This window comes from Sapajus apella, unplaced genomic scaffold, assembly GCF_009761245.1.
Source record: "Sapajus apella isolate SASKATOON/1434 unplaced genomic scaffold, GSC_monkey_1.0 scaffold2, whole genome shotgun sequence".
Taxonomy (NCBI): domain Eukaryota; kingdom Metazoa; phylum Chordata; class Mammalia; order Primates; family Cebidae; genus Sapajus; species Sapajus apella.
This window is the reverse complement of record NW_022436942.1, coordinates 57,557,950-57,582,519: the sequence shown is the minus strand read 5'-3', so window position 1 is coordinate 57,582,519 and position 24,570 is coordinate 57,557,950. Positions and strand designations below refer to the sequence as shown.

Here is a 24,570-nt window from a genome sequence, read left to right as displayed (position 1 = left end):
TCCTTTTCTTTTCCCTGTATTTCTTTCAGGTTGAGTAATATTATTCAGTTAATAAATGAGAATATCCTTCATGGTATAGATGATATACAAAGGACAAGGATATTTGTAGGCCTTATTCAGATTTTCCCTCATATGTAACCTAAGGACAAATGGTGGCCCTAGCCAGTCCCAGAACTGTTCAAAGGCCCCTTCCTAGTAGAGTTTTTGCTCAGCTTTTAGTTTAACCCTTCGTTGGGTTAGCCTGCTGCCTGTCTGCCCAAAGTGATCATCTCCTCACACTTAATCCCATTGTTGTGATGCTAGCAAGTTTTCCCATCACCAAATTTTAAACTTGAAAAAGCCAAAACAGAGTTTTCAAGGTGGAAAAAATATTTTTATTCCGAAGACATCTCAAGAAAAATGTTTTCAAGACCAAAACGAAAATTAAAACATGGAGAAAAGTCAGGAATATTCTATCAGTCAGCTCTTTCAGTAATCACCATTCACTGCCCACCAAAGGCACTCCACATTGCAAAGGACCTAACAAAAGCACTGACATCTCAAGAGTTCATGGAAGAGCTATACACTAAGGCCAACCTACCATACCCCCAAATGTTCTTACTGTTTCTGCCCTGTTAAGATTATCATGTGTTTGGATTTCAAGAGTAATGTTTTTTTCCTGTAGAATACCAGGTTTATATAAAACTGTGCTTCCTTTAGAACCATAATTTTATACTATCTCTGGCTACCTGTCGTCTTCAATTATAAGCTGAAAGACACTCCCAAATTTAAAATCTGTTAGTCCCATGAACACTTTGATAATTTTACATCTGTTTTAGTTTTTAATAGAAACCAAAATCCAGAGGAAAGAAATTCCTTCAAGCAATCTTTTTATGAGAAATTCACAATGTTAAGTCAAAATGAGAAGAGGCAATGCTATAATTGACACACACACACCCCTCAACTTGGATCTGATAACTTTCGTTCTTCCTAGTGTCTCTTCTCTGCTGCTCTTTATGTTACTGTACCCCTGTCTGCCTAAAATAAACAGTAAATATCTGTTGCCTTATAACCTCTATTAATTACATGCCACGGTACACGTCCCCATCATTATTTTCACTAGCAGATAAACACTAGTCAGAGCAACTTAGATGCAAAAGATGCAGAGAGAGCTTTAAATAACATTTCTTATGCAGAACTAACCCTTCCATGGCTTATGCTTGCTTGCCTCCAGATATCCAATGGAGATATCTATCATTGGAGGTCCAAGGACTGCAAGCCCATTGCTGTCACCTTGTCTGAACAGTTTAGCCACTCGTCCTGAGGAGAGTCCATTCTCATAGGCACAGAAGGGTAGCAGGTGATTTTTTTCCTTTTTAATTAGGAAAGCAAAAGCTTTTAAAGAAGTTCCCCAATGACAATTTCTGTCACATATTCAACTATCACTTAAAGGGAAGCTGAGAACTTTAGCTTATCCAGACTCTGTAGTGGGAGGTAGTGAGGGGAAAAGGACTCAGCCTCCCAGCAATGTCTGCCACGACCTAGAAACAGAATTGCTGGGTCCATGGAGTCTGAACATTTTCATTTTCATAGGCACTGCTAAATCTTTATTTATAGTTGTATCCACATAGAACCTTTATCAAAGATTATTCTCATTTTCATCTTTGCCATATGGCTTTTCTCTTTGATTCAAATAAAAGATGCATTTGGCTTGGAGACTTGACCCCCCAGTGAGACCCATTTCCATAGTCCCCCAAAAGGTCATATTTCATCACATTTCCTTTAGATTATTTATGTTTCTAAACTGTTATTTCAATTTTGGTTGTTAAGCTCAACTTTCATACCTCTCAATTTCTCCATCCATTCTTCACACTGAATCCAGAGTATATTTGAAAATGCAAATTAGTATATTTCCTTCAGTGTTTCCCACTGCACTTGGAATACAGTCAAAGTCCTCATCAGATTCTGCAAGTCTCTGTATTATCTTATTTCCTGCATTTCTCTCACAGGTCTTCTTCCCTCTCAGTCACTAAATTTTGTTTTTAGTAGGCTTCTGTTTGTTCCTAGAACATGCCTCATGTTTTTTCTCACCTCAGTGCCTTTGCACCTGCTGTTATTTCTGCCTGTAATGTCCTTGTAACAGCCGTTCTCACAGTCGAGCTGCTCCTTCTAATCCTCTCAGGTCTTAATTACATGTCACTTTCTCAGAGAGGCTTTCCTCACCAGTCTTTCTAACCCAGATCTCTCTTGTTTTTTGTTTTGTTTCATTTACTTTAAAACTCCATTGATTTCCTTTATGTCAGTTTTACTACCTGTATCACATGACCTTGGAAAAATTATCAGCTTTTCTGTGCCTTCAATTCTTAGTATTATCTGTAAATAATGATAATAATTATGTATATTAACATCAGAATTTATCATGAACAACAAACAAAACAAATAGTCCCTGCTAATATAATAGTTAATAGTCCCTGCTAATATAGTGAATACCTAGTATATAGTAACACTTTGCTAAATAATTATTTATATATTTTTTATTCAGTTGTTTCCCTTTTTCCCTACTGGACTATAAATTCTAAGAGTAGAGGGACCTTGTCCTTATCTCAGTGTATCTCACAACAGTCCAGTGCCTGGCACATAATAAATGCTCAAAAATATTCATTGAACAAATAAATGTTGAATAAATGAATGAATACAATGCCTGCCTCAGTGGTAGCTCTGGGCTGGACTCTGCCAGCTCATTTCCAGATTTCAGTGATCTCCTCTATAAGGCTGCCACATTAAGTGAATAAAAATACATGATGCCACTTAAATTTGAATTTCTGTATTTTATCTGGAAATTCTACTCCCTTCACCCTTAAAAATAAACACTTCCTCTCCTTTCCTCCCTCCCTTTCTCTTCCTCTTTGCTCCTTTCCTTTTGTTTGGCTATTTCTGAACATAGTTCTCAGTGTCAGGAGACCCAATCATCCTTAAATCTGGGGATGTCTTTTCTTTGAAGACAACCATATCTTTGGTGAATTAATGAGTCTCCTTTTTGACAGCTTTACACTTCCCAGAGGGCTGAATTATCCACCTTCACCATCACAGCCTCCTTAGCCTGGATAGCCTTCTCAGGGGACTGCAACTCATTCTCTTCTCTTTGGATTCAGAATATGTGCAGTGTGGGACATAAATGTCCTTAGCTTGTCCCCAGATATCCGCTGCTTTCACTCCTTTCTAGACATCCTCCCTCTTAAATCTGACTTTGATACAGACCTGAAGGAAAGGCACCCAAACATGATGTTGGCCCTGAGAACTTCATTTTCCCGGTTGACCACTCAAGTCATTCGATAAGGCACAGCAGAAGAGCTGAATCTCTCACAACAACCTAATGCCATGTTGATATTTCCTGCCTCCCAGCAGGAAACATGGCAAGTTAGTTGGTGCTTTAGCAGGAAACAGCCTGGGTCACTTTGATTAACATGTTTGGTTCTGGAATACATGAAGGTCGTTTAGAAGGAAAACTAACCGCTTGACCTTTCAGAAGATAAATAATTTATGTGGAATTCAATGTGTTGGAGAAACTCTGGCAGTCACTCCCTATGGCCTGTCAATATAGATGTAAGCCTGTGTGTGTGAAAATAGGGTTGTGGGAGTAACTCTTGGCAATGTTACATATCTGTGGACCGGAATCACCATCCAGAAAATGTCCCCTATTAAACATTTCTTTCTTTTTCTGTAGTGAAGGGAGCGTAAGCATCAGAGTCTGACCAAATAAAACACAGATCCCAGATCCATCCTATACTTATCTTGTGAACTTGACTCAATAGTGTCACATCTCTGAGACTCAGTTTCCTCCTCTATAAGATGAAAATAAAACCATCTTTGTTACAAGAGTGCTGTAAGGATTGTAAATTAGGTGGGCAAAGCACCTGCTCTGTAGTGAATGCTTAACGGCTGGTAATATTTTTAGGTACTTCTTTCGGCCTCATTATATGTGGCTGTGTTGGAAATACCCAGGAGCAAATTCTTTCTGCCTCTTCCACAGAAGAGCCCTTCCTTTTGGAGCTCTGCATCAACATCTACGGTGAGAGGGCATTTGTAAGAACTTGATGTACATACAAGGGCACCATATTCCCAGACTGTTCAAAGCAAGGTGTCCAAACTCACCTAATCACGTCTCACGTTTCTCTTGTGAGGCACTGGGAAATGTTCAGCATATTAGACAGAAGAACAGCACTCAGATACCTGCCAAGATTATGTACAGCCTACCCAAGATGGTTTTTTTTTTCCTGTGCCCTTGTGATTACAAAAGGGCACAGGACAGCTGCTAACTGTTTTCCTTTCATCTCCACTTCTGGCATGTTCTTCTTCTAATAGCTCTCCTGCAGCACTGGGTCTGCACCACAGTGGGAGCTAAAAGAGTAAGACAGAGGTGCCACCCCAACCACAGCTGCACCCCCTGCTCAGACTCAGCTGCTGGGAAAGACCACTTAAAGCATTTAATATCCTCTCTACCTCTCTAGGGTAGGTGTCCACCCAGCGAGACACCACGCTTCAAAAGAAAAGTTAAAGCTTTGTGGGTAGTTAGGGAACATTTAGACTAGAAACTAGAAACCTCCAAGGTCCCTGCTAAGCCTGATTCCAGGATTCAGTGAGCAGAAAGGACTGGAGCAGAGGAGGGAAGAATAGACTAAACAGCTCTCCAAGTTCTTTTCCATGGAGGGGGTTCATTGTTGCTTCAGTGCCATGAAATCAAACATAAAATGCATTGAAACATTTGCTTTCAAATGTGAATTTCAGATGACTCTTAAGTAAAAATATAAATGGTGTAGATCTAACCATGTTTTTTAACTCAACCTTTTATCTCCTACATGATTCCCACTAGAGGTAGTATAGGGTAAGTTTTGAGAAAGTCTCCTGCCAGCTATGGGAACAAGCTACCTACCTCATAGAAAGTTATTGTGAGAATTCAATAAAGTAATATATGGAAGGTATTTAGAACAGTGCCTGACACAGTAAGTGTGCTATTTACTTTGCAGTAATGGACACCAACTGCTATTAGTATGAAAGTTGGAGGAAGGCAGTAGGTATTCATCAGCTTTATATTTATACAGATATATGTTTCTAGAGAGAAATAAGAGCATACAAAAAAGTGTTCACATCAACTTTTCTTCTTACTTGAAGGAGCTCTGGGTTAGCATCCTTACAAAGGAGGAATAGGATGCTTCTCTCATAGCTATAAAATTTTGAACAAAGGCAGTACGAATTACTATATAAATTATATTACAGTCTTTTATAAATACACATAATTCTAAAACCTACATGAACACATCTCAAGTGAATCACAGTTTTAATTTATGATATCACCAAATCCTGCTCCATACCTTAACAAATAAATACTTGGCTACTTAAATTTCTTCTCTTTCTCTGTAGGTTGGCAACAGATGTTTCAAAGGGGAATTGGGTTTCAAAAATAAAGAGGAAAAAATTGGTGACAGGAAATTCATTATAATCATGATAGCTGTTAAATGTATAAGGCTAAATTAAATCTTAACCTTAAGATATAATTTATTAAGATATACAGCTTGCACATATAAGATGCAGCCTTATTGCTCAGTGATGTAATATTTATTTGAATCAATAATCCACAGTCTGAGGAATCTAGAAAGCTTTCTTCTTAAGCTAAAAACATGAAAATGTAGTTAAGCTGTGTGCAAGAAATTTTATTGCAGTAGACAGAATACGTTTAAATGGAGGATTAAGGTAAAGGGATTTTTTGGTGTACTATAAAATTTTCTTCCACTGCCATTTCATTAGTGTGAGAGAGAAAGTTAAAGTTGGAAGAAGCACATCATCCATTATCTGATCAGTTATAGTCACCCATGTTTCTGCATGATAAACTAAATAAAGCTTTGTTCCAACACTGATAATAATAATAAATCTGGTATTTATCGCAATAACTATTATCATAATCAGGCAGAGAAGACATGCATTGGGTTTACTTATAATTTGATATCAAATTGACTCAAGGCTTTTATAGGAGCAGAGGGGTAACATGGTTATTCCAAGAAAATTGTGTATAATTTCATGCTACCATCCTGTTTATGTTGTAAAAAAGCTAACTATTAAAAACAAATTAAAGTATATGTTTTTCTGTAAGTTTCTAAGATATTGCTGTCATTCTATTATACAGTGATTTTACTTCAAATATTTAAGGTCACATAAATTTTAAAGAAGAATCTAATTTAGCTAATTATAGAGCAAAAGCAAGGTTCCCCAATCAACAGTATCCTCCTGATTTTTTTAGTCTTGGACTGGATGAAGGAAGAGAATAAATGACATTGTCCAACTCAAGCCTTTATTAAGAATAAGCCAGTCCCCTGTAGTCTTTAATATGTTTCCCTAACATTTTCTATAGTATGTAATATAAAAGAAAGCTTTCTAAATGAATAAGATATAGCATTAAGTTTATAAAACTAGGAGAAATTTTCACTGCAGAGTTTGGAGAGACAGAGCCATCAGTACAGATATTTTTGAAATGTTTTCAGTAAACAGCTGTTTTACTTCTAATGAACAGTTAAATACAAACACTGCTTTTCATTCTATTTGGACATCCTAACTTTTTATCACAGCTGAAGAAGTTCAGTACCTAAGACATTCTCCCCATGGTCAAAGAAACTTCCACTTTCAGCTCTTAGTGCATAAAACATTAGGTGACATTTTTCATTCCATGATTTAAGAGAGCAATAAAGACACCCTGCATTAGACATTTCTTGACAGGCAAAGAACAGCTATTCTAAAAATACTGTATTTGGGCCTTTGATCATTCTAGAAAGTCATTAACTACACAATTTTATTTATTGATTATTGTTATTTAAACACCATATGCAGTGTGACTGGTGGATGCTAAGAAAGTCAAATAATTTAGTGATTGGACTTGTCATTTCATAGCATAGATTTATAGCCCCACAATAAAGAAATGGTGCTGAAATTAGAACAACCTTCTAATTTGTTGTTGTGACTGAAAAATTGGAAGAGTATTTGCTAAAGATCCTCAACTTAATGTTCATGGACTTTGATTAAGAGGCACATGAATAATTACATCCCGAGAATAACTCATGAGTACTTTCGAGCCCCTGATTTGATTCCCTGTTACTGCCCCATTTTTGAAGTTTCAGTGTCTGTAACTGTAGAGTAGCACTGTCTAATGGAACTTTCTGCAGTGATGGAGATGTTCTATATCTGTGTTGTCCAATATGGTGGCCACCACCTACATATGACAAGTAAATTCTTGAAATCAAGATTTAAAAGAATCAATTAGATTTAGCAATTGAGAGGACATTCTTAACATTTGACAGAGAAGTTCTGTGGAGTTGATGGAGGAGAACATCTTATTCTGGTGAGTTGAGGAGTAAAATTGGAGACGAAAGAGTGGGACAGGCACGTATTGGGCAGGAGAGGAAACTGAGAGTGCAGTGTAGTAGACGACTAAACAAAAGATGGACATGATGAAGCTCTGCCCCCCAACCGTTGACCTATCAGTTATGTGAAAAAAAAATGATGGAGGAGGAAGAAAGCTAGAGTTGTGTTCAGTTTTTATTAAGAAAAACGAGCAGTGGCTCACACCTGTAATCCCAGCACTTTGGGAGGCTGAGGCAGGTGGATCACCTAAGGTCAGGAGTTTGAGACCAGCCTGGCCAATATGATGAAACCTCATCTCTACTAAAAATACAAAAATTAGCCGGGCATGATGATGGGCTTCTGTAATCACAGCTACTCAGGAGGCTGAGGCATGAGAATCGCTTGAACCCAGGAGACAGAGGATGCAGTGAGCCGAGATCATGCAATTGCACCCCAGCCTGGGCAACAAGAGTAAAATTCCGTCTCAAAAAGAAAAAAGAAAAAGAAAAACAAAAATGTTAAGCTGAGGTTTACTAACATTTCGTAAAGGCAAGCCACAAAGTGAGAATTAATTTCAGCTCCCTAGGAAGAATGGGAATGTTTATTATCCTTGATGGCACAACTGTCACCCAGATGCCAAAGAAATGGTTAGTTATAAGGTTTGAAACATTTGGTTTTTCCCTAAAAAGCAATAAGAATCCATACTACTGCAAAAATAAGTTATTCTGTAATTTCTTTTAATAAGAAATTTTATAAGTCCATCATACCAAGATTGATTTGTCAAAAAAATACATTCCTGAATTTCTCTTTAATCACTTCTTAAAGCTAATTTTAGATTACAGATTCTGAAATACTGAAATGTAATTTCAAAATATACAATCTATGTTTATATATAATGATACCAACAAAAGTAAAACATGACTGAAATCATAGCATTTTGAAACTGAATGCATATTCATTAAACTGCTTCATTTGATGGATGAGGACCAGGAAGCCTACAAAGAATATATGACTTAGCCAAGTTTGCCCCGCCATGATCCAAACCCAGTTCAGCAGACTCCAAGTCCCCTATTGTTTGGACAAAAGGCTGGCTGAATGATGTACTAGAATATTTTTGGCATCCCTATGTATTATAGAAAAAGATAAAATAGAAAATTTCTAACAGCATGCCTCACTGGGGACAGTAAATCCTTTCCTTTCCATTTCCCAATTAGTACCATTTCCCCTTTGACACATTTTCACTATTTTTCTTATGCTTCCCATAATTTTGGTTCATTTTTTAAAAGTGTTTGGTAATTAACCTATATGCTAGGAAATTTGACTCAAAAAGAAGATGTTCTTATGTACTTAACACCTTCTTTAAAAATATCTAACTTCCCTGCAATTCTTCAAAAGGACTCCTCTCTTATGAAGATACAAAAAATAGTATGTTGGAGGTGTAGAGGAAGAACAGTGGTCTTTAAGGATTTAATTTTCCAAATCTTTTCAGTATTCAAACACTGAAATTCAGTTGTCAGGATTACGTAGAGATAGTAACTATGCACACTATGGGATATTCATATGCTTTCTGTTTATGCAAAGAAACCAGGTCCTCTATTCTACATGGGCTGAAGTTGTAGGTTGGTAAGTTAGGACCTGGAAAACCTGGTAATGTTCTAACACAAAGATGGCCAAAGATTTTTTCTTAAGGGCCAGGTAACTCCTCAAAGAGTAAAAGTCAGAATGGTATCACATATCTCATTCATGCCATACTAGTCCATTTCTGGAAATAATAATGCTTTCTCAAAATGAAGTCATTTGTATTCTCAGCCATGCTCTGTTGTGTGCACTGAGTAATTTCTTGAGAGCAATATTTCCTATGGCATGTTGCCAAGACTGGCTTTATTTGTTTTTCATTAGGCTTTTCATTATCATGCTGCTGAATACCTGGATCATTCCGCTTCCTCTGAGATGGCTGGCGTTGCTTATGCATAGGAATGACTCTATGAATAGGTGGAAAGCTTTTGTCCAGTGAATGCCCATTTTAAATCCCTAGCTGGGGTGCCATTCCAATGCCTTTAATCCTTCTAAGAACAGCCAGTTATCCATTTATAATGCAGTCTGATATTATTGTTTACATCCATCTATTCTGTCCCTGTCCAGGGAAAGACATTAGTCTCACTTTGTACCCCACTAGGGCTGTCTCTCCTCCTTTATTATGGCAGGAAAAGGCATCAACTTCCACTCACTGCCCCAGCCTTGAATCAGTGTGTATTCCACATTTCTCCCTCATTCCGCATATTCAATCTCCAAGTCAAACTCCTGATAGTTTTTAAATCCACCTGCTTCTTTTTGCTCCTGTGCCCACTACCTAAGTCTACACCCACATGGTCGCTAGAGAACAACCGCAGTGGTCTCCATGCCCCAGAATCACCCTTTCCAACTCAGTCTCCTTTGCTTTGAGTGTCTAATGGTATTCATCACTCTAAATAAATAGATATTCTGTCATTTCTGTTCTTTAATTTTTGTGTTATACGTAAGTAGGACAGTTTGATTTGTGAAAAAAGGTGATCTGAATACTTGAACGTCTATAGATGCCTTGATTTAAAAAGAAACTCTATCTTACAAACCCTGAAAGTTTAAAATCAAGGGATAAAATGAGCAATCTGTAAACTTCTGCATTCAAATATTAATCAGAGGTTTAAAATAACCATTTAAATCTGAGAATTTTAGGACTGAACTGGTCCTTGAACATTGTAGGCTCAACTTTATCATTTTATAGGTAGGGAAACTGAGGCCAAGCCACAGAAATCAAAATAATCTTTCTAAATTTGGAATCTCAGCATGTAACTCTTTTTCCCCCCCATTTATTTATTTTATTGGATTTTAGGTTTTGGGGTACATGTGAAGAACATGCAAAATTGTTGCATAGGTACACATGTGGCAGTGTGATTTGCTGCCTTCCTCCCTATCACCTACATCTGGCATTTCTCCCCTTGCTATCTCTCCCCAGCTCCACACCCCTCATTGTCCCTCCCCTATTTCCCCCCAACTGACCCCGGTGTGTAGTGCTCCCCTCCCTGTGTCCATGTGTTCTCATTGTTCAACACCCGCCTTTGAGTGAGAACATGCGGTGTTTGATCTTCTGCTCTTCTGTCAGTTTCTTTTGCTTAAAACCTGTCCATGGCTTCCCATTATGGTCAGGATGAAGTCTGAAGCCCTCGGCATGGCATGCAATATCTGTATAGTCTGGCCTCTGCTTACTCGTCCAGCCTTACTGTTTGCTCCTCTCGCCATGTTATCCCAGAACGTGATGCCTCCAAGTACATCATGTTCCTTCTTACTCACAGGTCATTGCACATAATTTTCCCATCATCCTTCCTCTTGTAGGTTCTAAGCCCCAACCACCCATTTTTCCTGTATTTGATTAGATGTCCTTTCTTCTGAAAAAATATCCTGGATTCCCTCTGGACTCCCAGCAAGTGTCACCATCATAGCATAGTCTCAGCATTCTAATTGCCTTAGAAGAGTTCCTTTCCATCACTGGACTGGAAGGAATAAAGGCAGTTGTGGGAAGGGCCCTGTGCCTTATTCATCATTCTATCTTCATACCGTGATCTGGTGTCTAGCATTCAATAATTTTTTTAACTTTTATTTTATGTTGAGGGATACATGAGCAGGTTTATTACATAGGTAAACTTGTGACATGGGCCTTTGTTGTACAGATTATTTCGTTGCCCAGGTATGAAGCCTCATACCCATTAGTTATTTTTCCTGATCTTCTCCCTCCTCCCATCCTCCATCCTCCAACAGGCCCCAGGGTATATTGTTCACCTCTATGTCCATGTGTTCTCATCATTTAGCTCCCATTTATAAGTGAGAACATGTGGTGTTTGGTTTTCTGTTCCTACATTAGTTTGCTAAGGATAATGGCCTCCAGCTCCATCCATGTCCCTGCAAAAGACATGATCTCATTCTTTTCTATGGCTACGTAGCATTTCATGGTGTGTATATGCTGCATTTTCTCTATCCAGTCTGTCATTGCTGGGCATTTAAGTTGATTCTATGTGCTTGCTATTGTGATTCAGTATTTTAAAATTAAGTACTAATTCTCACTTTTAATCTGCCTAATATATGTCAATTTTTCTATCAGCCTTCCTCACAAAATCTGTTGTCAAGGGGAAAAAATGATTCATTCACATCAATGTGTAGGTCAGTGATAATCCTAAATGGCAGCTCTTCCTAGAAGCAGTCACATTTTTACAAACTTTTAAGTCACAGGAATAACTCTCAAATGCAGATAAGCCAATGTGGATGTAAGCCTCGAGAGATATTTGTGAGGGAAGAGGTACTTTTCCCTAACCTTCACATCAGTAACAAGGTGACCAACTCTGCCCTCACCCTCATGGAAGAATGAATCTATGTCTTTATTCATAAAAATCAGGTCACTCATTGGTTTTCTCTGTATTAAATAAACCATTGTTGTTTATCCACAGTATAAATGCTTGATTAACTTTTCTGTTTTTTTTTTTTTTTTCAGGGAAGCAATGTTATGGAAGATCAGGATTTGTTGGAAATTGGAATCCTTAATTCTGGGCACCGACAAAGAATTCTACAGGCAATCCAGCTCCTTCCAAAGGTAGGCAATGCTTTTATTGCCCTAGTCCTGTGTCAGGTTCCCAGTGATTTTGAGTTCAGGCATGCAAGGGGTATTTGTATTTAGTACAACCTTTCTACAAATCGATGCAACCTCAAGAGCAGGTCTTCTTAGGTCCAACTGCACATTCAGACTACGAGACTACTATGGGCCACACTTGGTTTGAGATTTTTTTTCTTTTTGTTTGAGACAGAGTCTCTCTTTGTCACCCAGGCTGGAGTGCAATGGTGTGATCTAGGCTCTCTGCAACTTCTGCCTCCCGGATTCAGGTGATTCTCCTGCTTCCGCCTCCTGAGTAGCTGGGATTACGGGCACATGCCACCACACCTGGCTAAATTTTTTGTGTTTTTAGTAGAGATGGGATTTTGCCATGTTGGCAAGGTTGGTCTTGAACTCCTGACTTCAGATGATCTCCCACTTCGGCCTCCCAAACTTCTGGGATTATAGGCATGAGCACTTAGCTTGAGATTTACCTAGAAAAAATGTAACACAGAAAATATTGCTGGCCACTAGGAAAGCTTCAGATTTTCTCTTCAATGAGATTCCTAATACCAGTAAAAGTATCAGCTCTGGCCCCTCAGGTAGCAGCTCAGGTTTAAGAAGACTAGATTCATTGGGTGGGTACAGGAATGGCCCTAGCTTAAAAGCCTCCTGCCCCATAAGAGGCAAAATCTCCTGTAACAACTCCAAAGACTTAGCATCCATGGTCCCTACAAGGGACCTGACTAATTACAAGAGTCATTACTCAGGGAAGTCCAAAGTATCACATCCCTATCATGTGTTTATAGTTCATGTATAGGCCCTCCTAGTCCAGATGTAATTTACCAGCCAGGAACCATTTTTGCTATAAGCAATGTATTACCTAGCAGTAGAGTTGACCTCCTGTTTCCAGACAAGGTGTCAAGGGAGCCTAAAGAAACAAGAAAAATTTGAGCGTGAATCTTTCAGATATGTGGGATTTTAATTGATAAGTAAACAAAAAGATATTTCAGATCAATGGCCACGGTAACCTGAATGTGCCTGATCTCGTCTGATCTCGGAAACTAAGCAGGGTCAAGCCTGGCTAGTATTTGGATGGAAAGAGGCATTTCAGGAGGCCCCAGGAACCAAATAAAAACAAATATGGTTCAGGCAACAATTTGCTGGAAGTATTAGGGAAATAGAGATTTAAATTCCAATGGTATTTGCACGACAATGCAAATGTACTTAATGCCACTGAACTATACACCTAAAATAATAATAATATTATTAGTGATGATGTAAGTTTTATGGTATATGTATTTCATAACATATTCATACAATTCAAAAATAATTTTAAAAAGAAGAAAATTCAAGGTGATTAAAACAATTGAGGAGTGTGTAGTCAGAGATAAAAAAAAAAAGTAGACTGGGTCAGTGTGTGTCAGGCTGAGGAATTTGAAATTTATTCTGTAGGCACTGGAGAATGGACATGACTGGACTACTTTAGGCCAGTTAGTTCTGGAGGCAGTGTACAATTGGGATTAGAAGGAGGGAAAGTTGAAGTTGGGTCAACTGTTTGGAAAAAGACTGTGGGGCAACATTGGAGACAGGTAACAGATGAACTGTAATAGATGCATCTATATTTGACCTTGGCCTAGTTTTTGTACTCTTTTATCCTCTTTTTCTTTCTAGAGAGGCTATACTTTCTCCTTTCCAGAGTGAGAAAAGTAAATACTAATCACTATTTCTAAGGAAATTATCTGATGAAATTTCCCAACTGACAGTGAATTGAATTTCTACTGATAGAAACTTGCTCCTTTTGTAAATTCACTGAGCCAAGCATACAAAGGAGTTTAATCACATAATTTTCTTTTCCACTAAATGGAAAAGAATAAAACATCCTTAGAACAAATTCTGGAAGTAATTCCTATGAGCATATTGTTCACCTCTCTGCTTGTGTAGGTTTGCTTAAAATATTACTCTCTCAGCAAGTTTGCTTCTCACTTTCAGCAACGGCTTCTGTACTGCTGTATCTCTAGCACTTAGCACAGTGCCTGGTTCGTAAAAATAGATAAGCACTCAATAAATCAATGAATGACTACCTGCTTCATCACATGCTGCCCATCATTTAAAGTTCAACTCAGATATTGTCATATCATGTCACTTCATTTGTGTAACGTCCTTCATCATAGAACCACTTCTTACCATCTAAGTAATATTTAACCTAGTCCTCACCAACCACCTCTAGATGGACTACCACAGTGCATTCTCATCTGTCATCCTTGGTTAGATTACATGAATCAAGTTCTCATTGGTCTTCTCTAACCTGGACTATTCACAGATGTCTAACCTCTGTCCAGATTACCTTCTTACCCCTCTATAACTGAATTTCTATACAGTATCTGGAATGATCCTTCTAAAATATAAATCAAATCATGCTATACCCTGCTTCAAATCTGCAATGAATTTCCTTCTCACTTAGAATAAAGTCTTTATCGTGTGCTGCAAAAGTCCCACTACCTGGAAAGCCTTTCCTTTGGAACTTCATACACTTGCTCCTATATGTTGTCATATCTCTACTCGGATGTGACGTATTCACAGGGCCTTTGTGAGTTAAAATTCACATTCTTCTTTTACCATTGCTCTCCTTGCTATTGCCCTGCTTTATTTTCCTTCATGCCACTTAGTGCAATCTGAAGTTATATTATTTATTTGTCTTTTTCTTCATTGTTTTCCATTTCACCCTCAGGAAGCAAGGTTCATAAGGTCATTGACTATCTTATTCTCTTTTCTATATACCCAGGCCCTAGAATCACACCTGCCACATAGTAGGCACTCAAGAAATATTTGTTGTATGAGAGAATACACTGACCTTCCCTTTCCTCTGAGATCGTGTGGCCCTATGCTTCTTCCCATCTGAAGGCACTAATAACATTCAGTCACTTCTATGTTACAAGCATCCTGAGGGCAGAGACAGTGCAACATCCTTGAATTTCCCATGATGCTTAACCCAATACATGGACATTCTTTTTGGGAATGAATGAGTGGGGGCCAGGCACGGAGGCTCACACCTGTAATCCCAGCACTTTGGGAGTCCGAGACAAGTGAATCATCTGAGGTCAGGAGTTCAGGACTGGCCTGGACAACATGGTGAAACCCTGTCTCTACTAAAAATATTAAAAAATTAGCTGAGTGTGTTGGTGGGTGCCTGTAATCCCAGCTACTTAGGAGGCTGAGGCAGCACAATTGATTGAATCCAGGAGATGGAGGTTGCAGTGAGACAATATGGTGCCACTGCCCTGCAGCCTGGGAACAACAGAATGAGACTTCATCTCAAAAAAAAAAAAAAAAAAAAAAAAAGAATGAATGAGTGAGTGATTGAGTGAATAAATATTTTCCTCACATGTCATTCAAATGTATATTTTTACAAGAGCACCTCAATTTTAAGATATATCTATAATCCTGTATACACAACTTGATAATAAAAAACAAGAGAAACTGAACCTAGAATTATTTGGAGAATAAATGAAGTGTTTGTTTCTAAGACAGAATACCATTCTCATTAGAGAAAATAATATAATAGAAACAATACAAAATTAAGCTTCTATTGAGAGACTGATGCAGCAGAGCTTACTATGCACACAAATTAGTAGAGAGTATATAAAAACATCCAGACGCACATTCAGCAGCACAAACAGAATGTTATAATGCCACAAATTGATGCTTTGCCTTCTTAGGTAATGAGCACAATCTTCAGATGGTTAATGGTGTCATTTTATTGCCAGCTCATTCATCTGCATTCACTTTTCCTTTGCATTAATGGACAAAATGTCTCTTCATTTTGTTTATACAATTTCTGTCTTCAGAATATTTGTATTCTTCGTCTGTCATGAGAAGAAATATTCCATGATTGCTACTGGGATCCTTTAATTAACATATTATGTTATGGAATTAGTGAGATTGTTCCTAAACAGAGAAAAGGTGCTTTGCTCAGTACAATCTTGACGTGTTGGCATACTTCAAAGCATATTTTTCATGCTTTATTTGTATTTGTTGTGTCAAGCTTCAAAGAAAAAAGTTTACTCCTTTTGTAAGAATAGCTATTCTGTAATATGTCTTTTTTAATACTGAAATATTCACCAATGCAAAGATTTACATCTTCTCCAGTACATGCAATACATTCAACAACACGTAGAATACATCTTTCTCTCCTTCTTTTGCAATGCTTGACCCTTTGTAAAGCTTAATTATTCATTTTCCACCCGGCATCTACTTCCCTCACCAACCCCAGCTTGGTCTTTTCTCAGCTCTAAAAGCTTTCCTAGACTTCTTGAAGACCAAGTTTTACCTTTTTCCCTTTTTATGAAAGGAAACAAACCCAAAGTTTCATGAGAAAATGGCTTTTTTTTTCTACTTTCCTAGAAATGTTAGGCTTATTGTGGTTTTTCTGTCTCTCTGGCCACAGGAAAATTACCTGATTTCTTATTTTCAACATATAGCTTAGTTTTTTCCAGATAAGAATTGTATGTGGCCAAGTCTTTAGATAATCCTCTAATACATTTTCCTTTTTAAAGGGGCATAAACAGTTTTGTCCTTTGATAATATAACACCTGAAGGTCAGGCATTCAAAGGATTTTCATTTTAAAGGTTTGGAGGACTTTGCATCTGTTCTCTTTGTATCCCTCATCCTGTTTGACAGAATATTTCAGCACATAAGCAACTTTTATATTGTATGCTCACTCTGTTTTTCAATATTTCCTCTTCTGATGTTTTCCAGTTTTATAATAGCTTTTGGAATTACTTAGTAGTTATCTATACTCACTGTCTCCCCCTTTCCTTTGCTCCACTCATCCCTCAACTGGCTTGAGCCGTTTCTCTGCTGCTACCCCATACAACCAGTGCTAAGGTCACCATTAAGCAGAAGAGCAGAAATTCCATAAGCCCTTTGTTGTCTCCACCTTACTTAGACTTCAGCAGACTTTGATACTATTGACAATTATTGTTATCGACCAAACTGGGTTCATTTGCCTACACACAATTGCAGCCAAACACTGAAGCACTGGATTTTGTGGAGAGAAAAGTTTATTGCAAGGCAGCCAAGCAAGGAGGCAGGAGTCCAGCTCAAATCCGTCTCCCTGTACCAGCCTTAAAGCTGTATATTTAAGAGAGAGATTCTGGGGGAGGGGCTTCAGGGTTGGTTAGTGACTGGTGGAAAGGAATGGGAAGTTTGGAATGTCCCTTACCATGCACAGTTGTCCTTTCATGCTTTTTCATGAGTTGCCTGTGCAAATTCATGGGGAATTGGTATGAAACATGATGTGGAAATTCAGGCTGTGACATCAAAACATCACCCCTCAGGGGAGCAAGTCTATTCTGTGCAGACTCCAGTCAGCCTCATTGGTTCCAGCCAATTTCAGCCAATCAGCCAGTTTTGTTGCAAGCAGAGCAGATGATAACAAGCTGTTTCCTCATCTGTCTTCCTGCGAGACAAGCTCAAGGATTCTTGTTGATCCCGTGGGGCAAATTTTCACTATTAGTATTGTCTTCTTTTGGCTTCCATGACACCTAGTTACTTTCTGCCTCTCTGCTACTGTCCCTTTGCCTACTCGCTCTCCTCAGTTAAATCCTGGAATTCCTCAAAACGCAAACCCAAAAATATTTGATGACTAGTAAGTGTTGTTAACACAGGACTCTTGATCTTAGTGCAATGTCTGATCTTCACTTTTGTTCATTGCTACTGTTAGTTTACTACATAATGAACACCTGAATTTTAGTGAGCCTTCTAAGTTCTACTCAGTTTAACCAATATTTATTGGAGCTACACATATTTAATTATTTTTTTCACCGAATGGCACTGAATACCTCTGAATGGATTAAATTACCCCCTTTTCTATCCTCAGTTTGAGGCTTAGGTTTAAAAAAAAGTGTGCTGTTACTCCAGTGGAAGATTTATATTCTGTATTATTAAAGAACAAGTTACCCCAAATTTTAGTGGCATGTAACAACATTTATTATCTGCCAATGTCTGTGGGTCAGGAATCCAGGTACAATGTAAGTTGGTCTTCTGTTTCTGGCTCTTTCAGAAAGCTACAGCTGTCTCAAGACTCAAGTTAGGATGATCTACTTCCTAACTTACTCACACGATTGTAGGTGGGATTCAAGCACTTAGGGATTCTCAGACTGAGGCCTCAGTGCCTCACAAGCTGTTGTCTGAGGCCTCCTTGTCACCCTATAGGGCATCTCACAACATGCAGCTAGCTTCAACAGAATGAACAAGTGAGAGGACAAGAAAGTGCTAGCAAGATGGAAGTCACAGACTTTTGCTACCTAATCACAGAAGTGACATCCCATCTTTTTCCATCTTCTATTCATTACAATCAAATCACCAGACTCAGTTCATACACAAAAGGAGTTGTTTACACAGGGTGTGAATACCATGAGGTAGGGACCATGGGGTAGGGTGAGCAGGGTTATGGGCGCACCTTACAAGTCTGCCAGATACAGTTTATAATGATCTACTTTATAGTCTAGTTTCCATTGTTTACATTGGTAGTTAAAATGGAATAACCCATCAATAACTACAAGGAAAAACCACCTTTTATTTCCTTGGGCCATCTTCCTGGGACTGTGATGTTCACAATTAGATGATTTAAGAGCCGCCTTTGTGACCTAGAAATGGAAATTCCATTTGACCCAGCAATCCCATTACTGAGTATATATCCAAAGGATTATAATCGTTCTGTTATAAAAACACATACACACGTATATTCATTGCAGCACTGTTTACAATAGCAAAGACTTGGAACCAACCCAAATGCCCATTGATGATAGACTGGACAGGGAAAATGTGGCACATATACACTATGGAATACTATGCAGCCATAAAAAACGATGAGTTCGTGTCCGTTGTAGGGACATGGATGAATCTGGAAACCATCATTCTCAGCAAACTGACACAAGAACAGAAAATCAAATACTCCATGTTCTCACTCATAGGTGGGTGTTGAACAATGAGAACATATGGACACAAGAAGGGCAGCATCACACACTGAGGTCTGTTGGTGGGGACTAGAGGAGGGACAGTGGGGGTAGGGAGTTGGGGAGGGATAACATCGGGAGAAATGCCAGATATAGGTGATGGGGATGGAGGCAGCAAACCACATTAGTATGTATGTACCTATGCAACAATCCTGCATGTTCTTCACATGTACGCCAGAACCTAAAGTGCAATAAAATATATATTGAAAAATAATAAAAAATTTAAAAATTTAAAAAGAGCCACCTTTGCTATTGCCACTCAAAAAAGAGGCACATGTCTCTCATCTGTAGAGTTAGGTATAATGTAGCATGATATAAGATGATACAGAAATTAGGGACACTGAGATTTGCAAATTGTACATAATCACTTCATAACCTGAACATCACTGATCTAAGTGATATACAAAATCAGTAACCCCATAAAACAGCACAGTTTCTTAAAATTGCATTTATTCTTCATTGTTGCTTCATTACTGAAAAGAGGATTTTCCCGTATATATTAGATAAGTGAGTTTACTAAACTCTATTGGACAAAACTTTAAGAATGTTAGCAAATAAAACAGGTTTTGAAAAACTAACATAGCTAGAAAGTTACAAATGATCATTTAATTTTAGGCCTAAACAGGGAAAACAGATCAAAGCAACAGTTGATGCCCTCAAAATGTTGTAAGCAGAGTTGGTAAAACTCAAACACTTTTAAAGAAAAGGTAATATGAGTGGTGGAACCTGTGGCACACTGGAGAGCAGAAATCTTGCCCCTCCCTACCCCAAAAAACTGTGGGTTTTTTCGTAAACACTTTGTTAACAAATAAAGCATTGGGGCACATTTGGTTATAGCTGTCACTTTGCTACCCCTATGTCATAGACGAAAAGAATCACTCTAAAAATAAGTCTTAATATGATGAAATCACAGATTATTTCAGCCTTTGAAAGGAGTATTATGAATGTGACATTCTTTTAAAGAAATTACAACTAAATTTTAAGGACCTTGAAAGAATTAGCATCTTTAAGAGAACAGAGACATTCTATTAAGAGAATTTTAAGGACCTTAAAAGAACTAGCATCTTCAAGAGAACAGTCATTCTCTTAAAGACGCTAGTTCTTTCAAGGTCCTTAACATTCAGGCGTTTGTTAATTCTAGTCTTGATAGTTGACGCAGATGTGTGTAAGCTTTAGGGGAAAAGTGTACAATCAATGTTATTTCTTTAAATGTCTAGAAAAGAAGGCTCAGTCTTATTTCCCTGTCACTTAGAAAAATGATAGAAAGTCACACCTATTTCTTCTGCTATTTTTCAGAAGGGCAATGACAGAATATAGCCTGCAGGCACAGATGCTCTCATGGTACCTTTTGACAGGGCGACTTTTCATTCTCCCATTCCATCACTGATTCTCCCATCTGCCCTCACTCTTTTCACTTGCATTTCTTTTTATTCTTTTTATTGCATGTCTTAAACTCACGACTACCCAAAGTTGGCCTACCACCCAGTGGATATTAGTTTAAGATATACAGTCAAAGAGAATCTCACACCCACATATGTGTATTATTAGCATGGAGGTCCTAACCTAAAGTAAATGTACGATGGGACCCAGCCTAACTGAGGGCATAGAATATTCTATTTTCTATAGGTCCACTCCATAGTAAGACAGGCTGTGGTATTCCCAGGATCCTTGTAAGCTCCATTTGGTTCTGAAAATGTCTTGGGTTTTTTGTTGTTGTTGTTGTTTTGTGGGGGAGGGGTACAAAATATGCTTACTTAGATCAGGGGTTGGTAAACTTTTTCTGTAAAAAGCCAGATCATAAATATTTTACACTCTGCAGCCCATATGTCCTGTATTGTGGTTACTCAACCCTGTTGCAGAGTGAAAATAGTCATAGATGATTCAGAAAAGAATGAGTGTGGCCATGTTCCAAATAACTTGATTTACAAAAATAGGCAATAGAGCAGGCTTAGACTGTAGGCCATAGTTTACCCCTAACTTATCAATAAATATGCAACGACATCAAGAGCTTTTCCATACTTCTGAGAATCTTCTAAACAGGGAATAACTCAGATCAGGAATATAGCCTACTGTATCAGCCTAGTGAAAGGCCCCAGTTGGCCCATAAGCCTCCTGATATCATCCCAGAGAAATGTGTAAAATTAACAGGGATGGCTGTATGTCTCAGAAAAGGAGTCAGCCTCTTTGGCCACCTTCATGGGACTATATGCTATTCAGTGTTCAGCACTTATTGCAATCAATAAACAGGTGTTTACTGAATATGTTACACTCACAGATCTGCCCCCAAAACTGTGATTGTTACAGCGTTCTGTTTCCATGCCGCAATACTCTCTTTACTTTCCTTATTTTTTCTAATATTGTTACATTAGCTTCTTATGCTTAGTCTATTTTATACATTGATATCCCCTAAAATGCAGCCTTAATTCTCTCATCTTCTTCCTTCCCTTAACCTCCTGAGGCACCTTCATCTGCCTGCATAGCTTCTGCTATCACCTTCATATGCGCAACCTGCAACCCTGGGCTTGGAGCTCTTTCTGCCTGCAGAAGGCCTATATCTGAACATAGCTGAAGTCCATTTCTTAAAAAAAAAAAAAAAAAACCCAGTCTCTATCCTATTATATTTATCTTTATTCATTCATTCTGAAAATAACTGTGAGTGCTTACTATACACCAGGCATTTCCCTTAGCACTAGGGTTACATTAATGAGTAATATAGGTGAAGCCCTTGCCCTCACAAAATGTGTATTCTAATGAGAAAAATTAATTTTTATATAGACATACCTTTTAAATGATACCTCATTATATATATACACTATATTGTATAACATTAACATATTATATTCATATTAGACCATAGCCTATTACATACAATATAATATATATATTTTATGTCATAATATATATATTATATACTGTATACTATGATGCATTTGTTGTGTATTATATGTTATATAATAATGATATAATAATTATATATAATATGTTATATAATTACATACAATAGGCAAATGTCATTAAAAGACACATGGTAACACACTCAGGAGGGGCAGCTGACTTGCTGAAAGACTTTAAAACATCACCTTTTAAAAAAAGAAATGGTTGGTGCCATTGGATGAGGAAGGAAGAAAGATCGACGTTAAAGTCAAAACCTAAGTTATTTGGGCTATATAAATGTTGAAGTGACAGCAAGTCATTCAGATCCTTTTTATTATTCCTTAGCCTGGCACACAATATAATCAGGGAAATGAACTCTAGCCACTATAACAAACAGCCCCACATCCTCAGTGGTTTAACACTGTTAAATTTACTTCTCATGCATGCCAATCCAGTGTGGGTCAGGCAGCTCTCCTCCAACCAGTAATTCAGGACCCTGGCTTCTTCCATCATGGACTCTTCCATCTGGGAGCTCTTTGTGGGCTGCCATAACAGCAGGGTAGAGAGGAACATAGAAGATCACTTGGAACGTTCTGTTGCCAGGACTGGAAATGTATCACTTACTTTAAACCACATTTGGTTCTCCAAGATTCAGGTTCATAGCCCTCATTAAACTGCAAAGTAAGCCAAGAAATATTATCTCTCTTCCGAGGAAGAGGTGATAGAATTACCAAGAATTTAGTCATTCTATGCCAGAAACATCATCTCCTTTGTGTACCTTAACTGTCACCCTTCTTACCAGGGATAACTCCTCTTCATTCCTTAATACTTAAGCCTTGGAGAAATCTTAACATCATCTCTCTGGGCTAGATAGATGATTTAACCCTTCTGTATTCCCCTTACACCTCATAAAACCATCTGTTGACTAATTTGTTTCTCACTCAAGATTAGGATCTTGGCCATATTCGTCTTCCTTTCCTAGATATGGAGCACACAGAATGTGAACTTGGTAATGCCCAGTTATTATTTATTAGACTGAACTGAAGCTTCACTGATAGCATGTGGTACTGTTTCAATAAGTAAAATAATCTTAATTTATTTTCTTCTTTAATCTGGGTAGAGAGAAAGGAAAATGGGCAAGATGAAAGGTCATTCTCTAAGAGAAAGTGAAGACAACTCTTTAGAGCATAAACTCCAGGGAAATTATATTTTTATGGGATTAATCCAGGAAGCAGCATGAATGGTTGGGAACATGGTCAGACTCTCCGAGTTTGAATCTTGGCTCCATTCTTTGCCTAATTGACTGTGAGCAAGTGTCTAAATGCAACTTAGAGGTCACTTCTGATGGGTCAGGTCAGGATGCCCAAAGATATTTCCAAACTGAGTGCCTTTATTTTTAAATGTTTTACAAAGGGATAAGGCATGTCCTTCATGCATGTAACAACCACAGCACTGATGGCCTGTGTTTTCTAGGATGAGACTCATGCTTCCTGTTTACAAGTGATGACCAGTAACTAGCCTGCTCTACAGGGTCACATCGAGAGAAGGAAGGGCCAATGTTCATGAAGCTTTTTGCACCCTTTGAAATGACAAAGCCCAGTATGTACAAAATGCAAAATACCAATAACTGTATGGGTTGGATTGATGTTTAAATAACTGCTGGGTGTGAGAGCGTACAACTCAAACTTACTTACCCATGCTCTGCTCCAAGTTTTTTGTGCAGTTTCACAAAGCAAGAGGGCTACTACATTCTTCCCACACTAAAGAGGCAGAATTTTTTAATGTTTTTTTTAAAGAATTTATCTTGGAATTGTTTATTATGTAGACCACAGAGCTGAAATATCACTTTTATTCCTAATCTCCCTCTGATATTTACAGAGAAATAGAGAAGGAATTAGGCAGAAAAATAGGTTCTGATCTATTGCTATCTCTAGCAGCTGCTATCCTTCAGCTCTGAGAAGTTCACCCCCATTTAATAAAGAACAGTGACTCCCTTGGAGTTATCCTGCCATCAGTAGTGAGAGAAATGGCCTTAGATATCTGAGCACTTTCCCTTCCTTACATAATTCGTCAAAGAATAATCACAATTTAGAGCTGGAAGGGACCTGTAAATCTCCAGCTCACCTTCTCACTGGAGTCATTTCACAGATGAGGAAACTAAGTCCCACTCCTATTATCTGACTTGCCCCAAGGAAGATTGCTCCTTAGTAACTGAACTGGAACTAAATCCCAGATATCTGTGCTCGTGACAATTGCCTCCTGAGTGAATACTGTGCTATATCAGAGACCCGAGGCTGTGAGTTGCTTGTGTGTTTGTGAAAGAAACCGAAAGGGACAGCAAATGAAAGAACCAATTGACTAAAAGCAAGAACAGGGATCATTTATAAAATCGGGCTTCCTTTTACATTTCAGGCTTAAAAGGCAGTTTTTGCAGCCCCCATGGACCACTGAACTCCCTTCTCAAGGCTAGAAGGGAAGGGTTGCGGCAGGAATCCGAGAGTTCTAGAAATACAAGAAAAAGGCAAACATAAAAAAGAAGAAAGGCAGATATAGGCCATGTGAGCTGTCCAGTAGCCTCCAGGGGTCATTCAATTCTTTATCCTTGAAGTAGCCTGAGAGAAGCTTCACTTATAGCATACGGTGCTGTTTCAATAAGTACAATAATCTTAATTTATTTTCTTCTTTAATCTGGGTAG

At 38.2% G+C, this 24,570-nt stretch overlaps 1 protein-coding gene across 29 annotated transcripts in view; it reads left to right on the top strand.

The window, feature by feature from the left end:
- Nucleotides 1-24,570, top strand: part of ANKS1B (ankyrin repeat and sterile alpha motif domain containing 1B) — a 1,261,971-nt gene that overhangs the window by 890,287 nt on the left and 347,114 nt on the right. For 28 of the 29 annotated variants that reach the window (XM_032285364.1, XM_032285340.1, XM_032285282.1 and 25 more), the window contains one exon: nucleotides 11,885-11,983. In XM_032285364.1, coding sequence (XP_032141255.1) covers nucleotides 11,885-11,983 — 99 coding nt within the window. Of the gene's footprint in view, nucleotides 1-3,116; nucleotides 3,144-4,920; nucleotides 4,926-11,884; nucleotides 11,984-24,570 lie in introns of those variants that run through there. The other variant, XM_032285451.1, reaches the window with a different exon arrangement.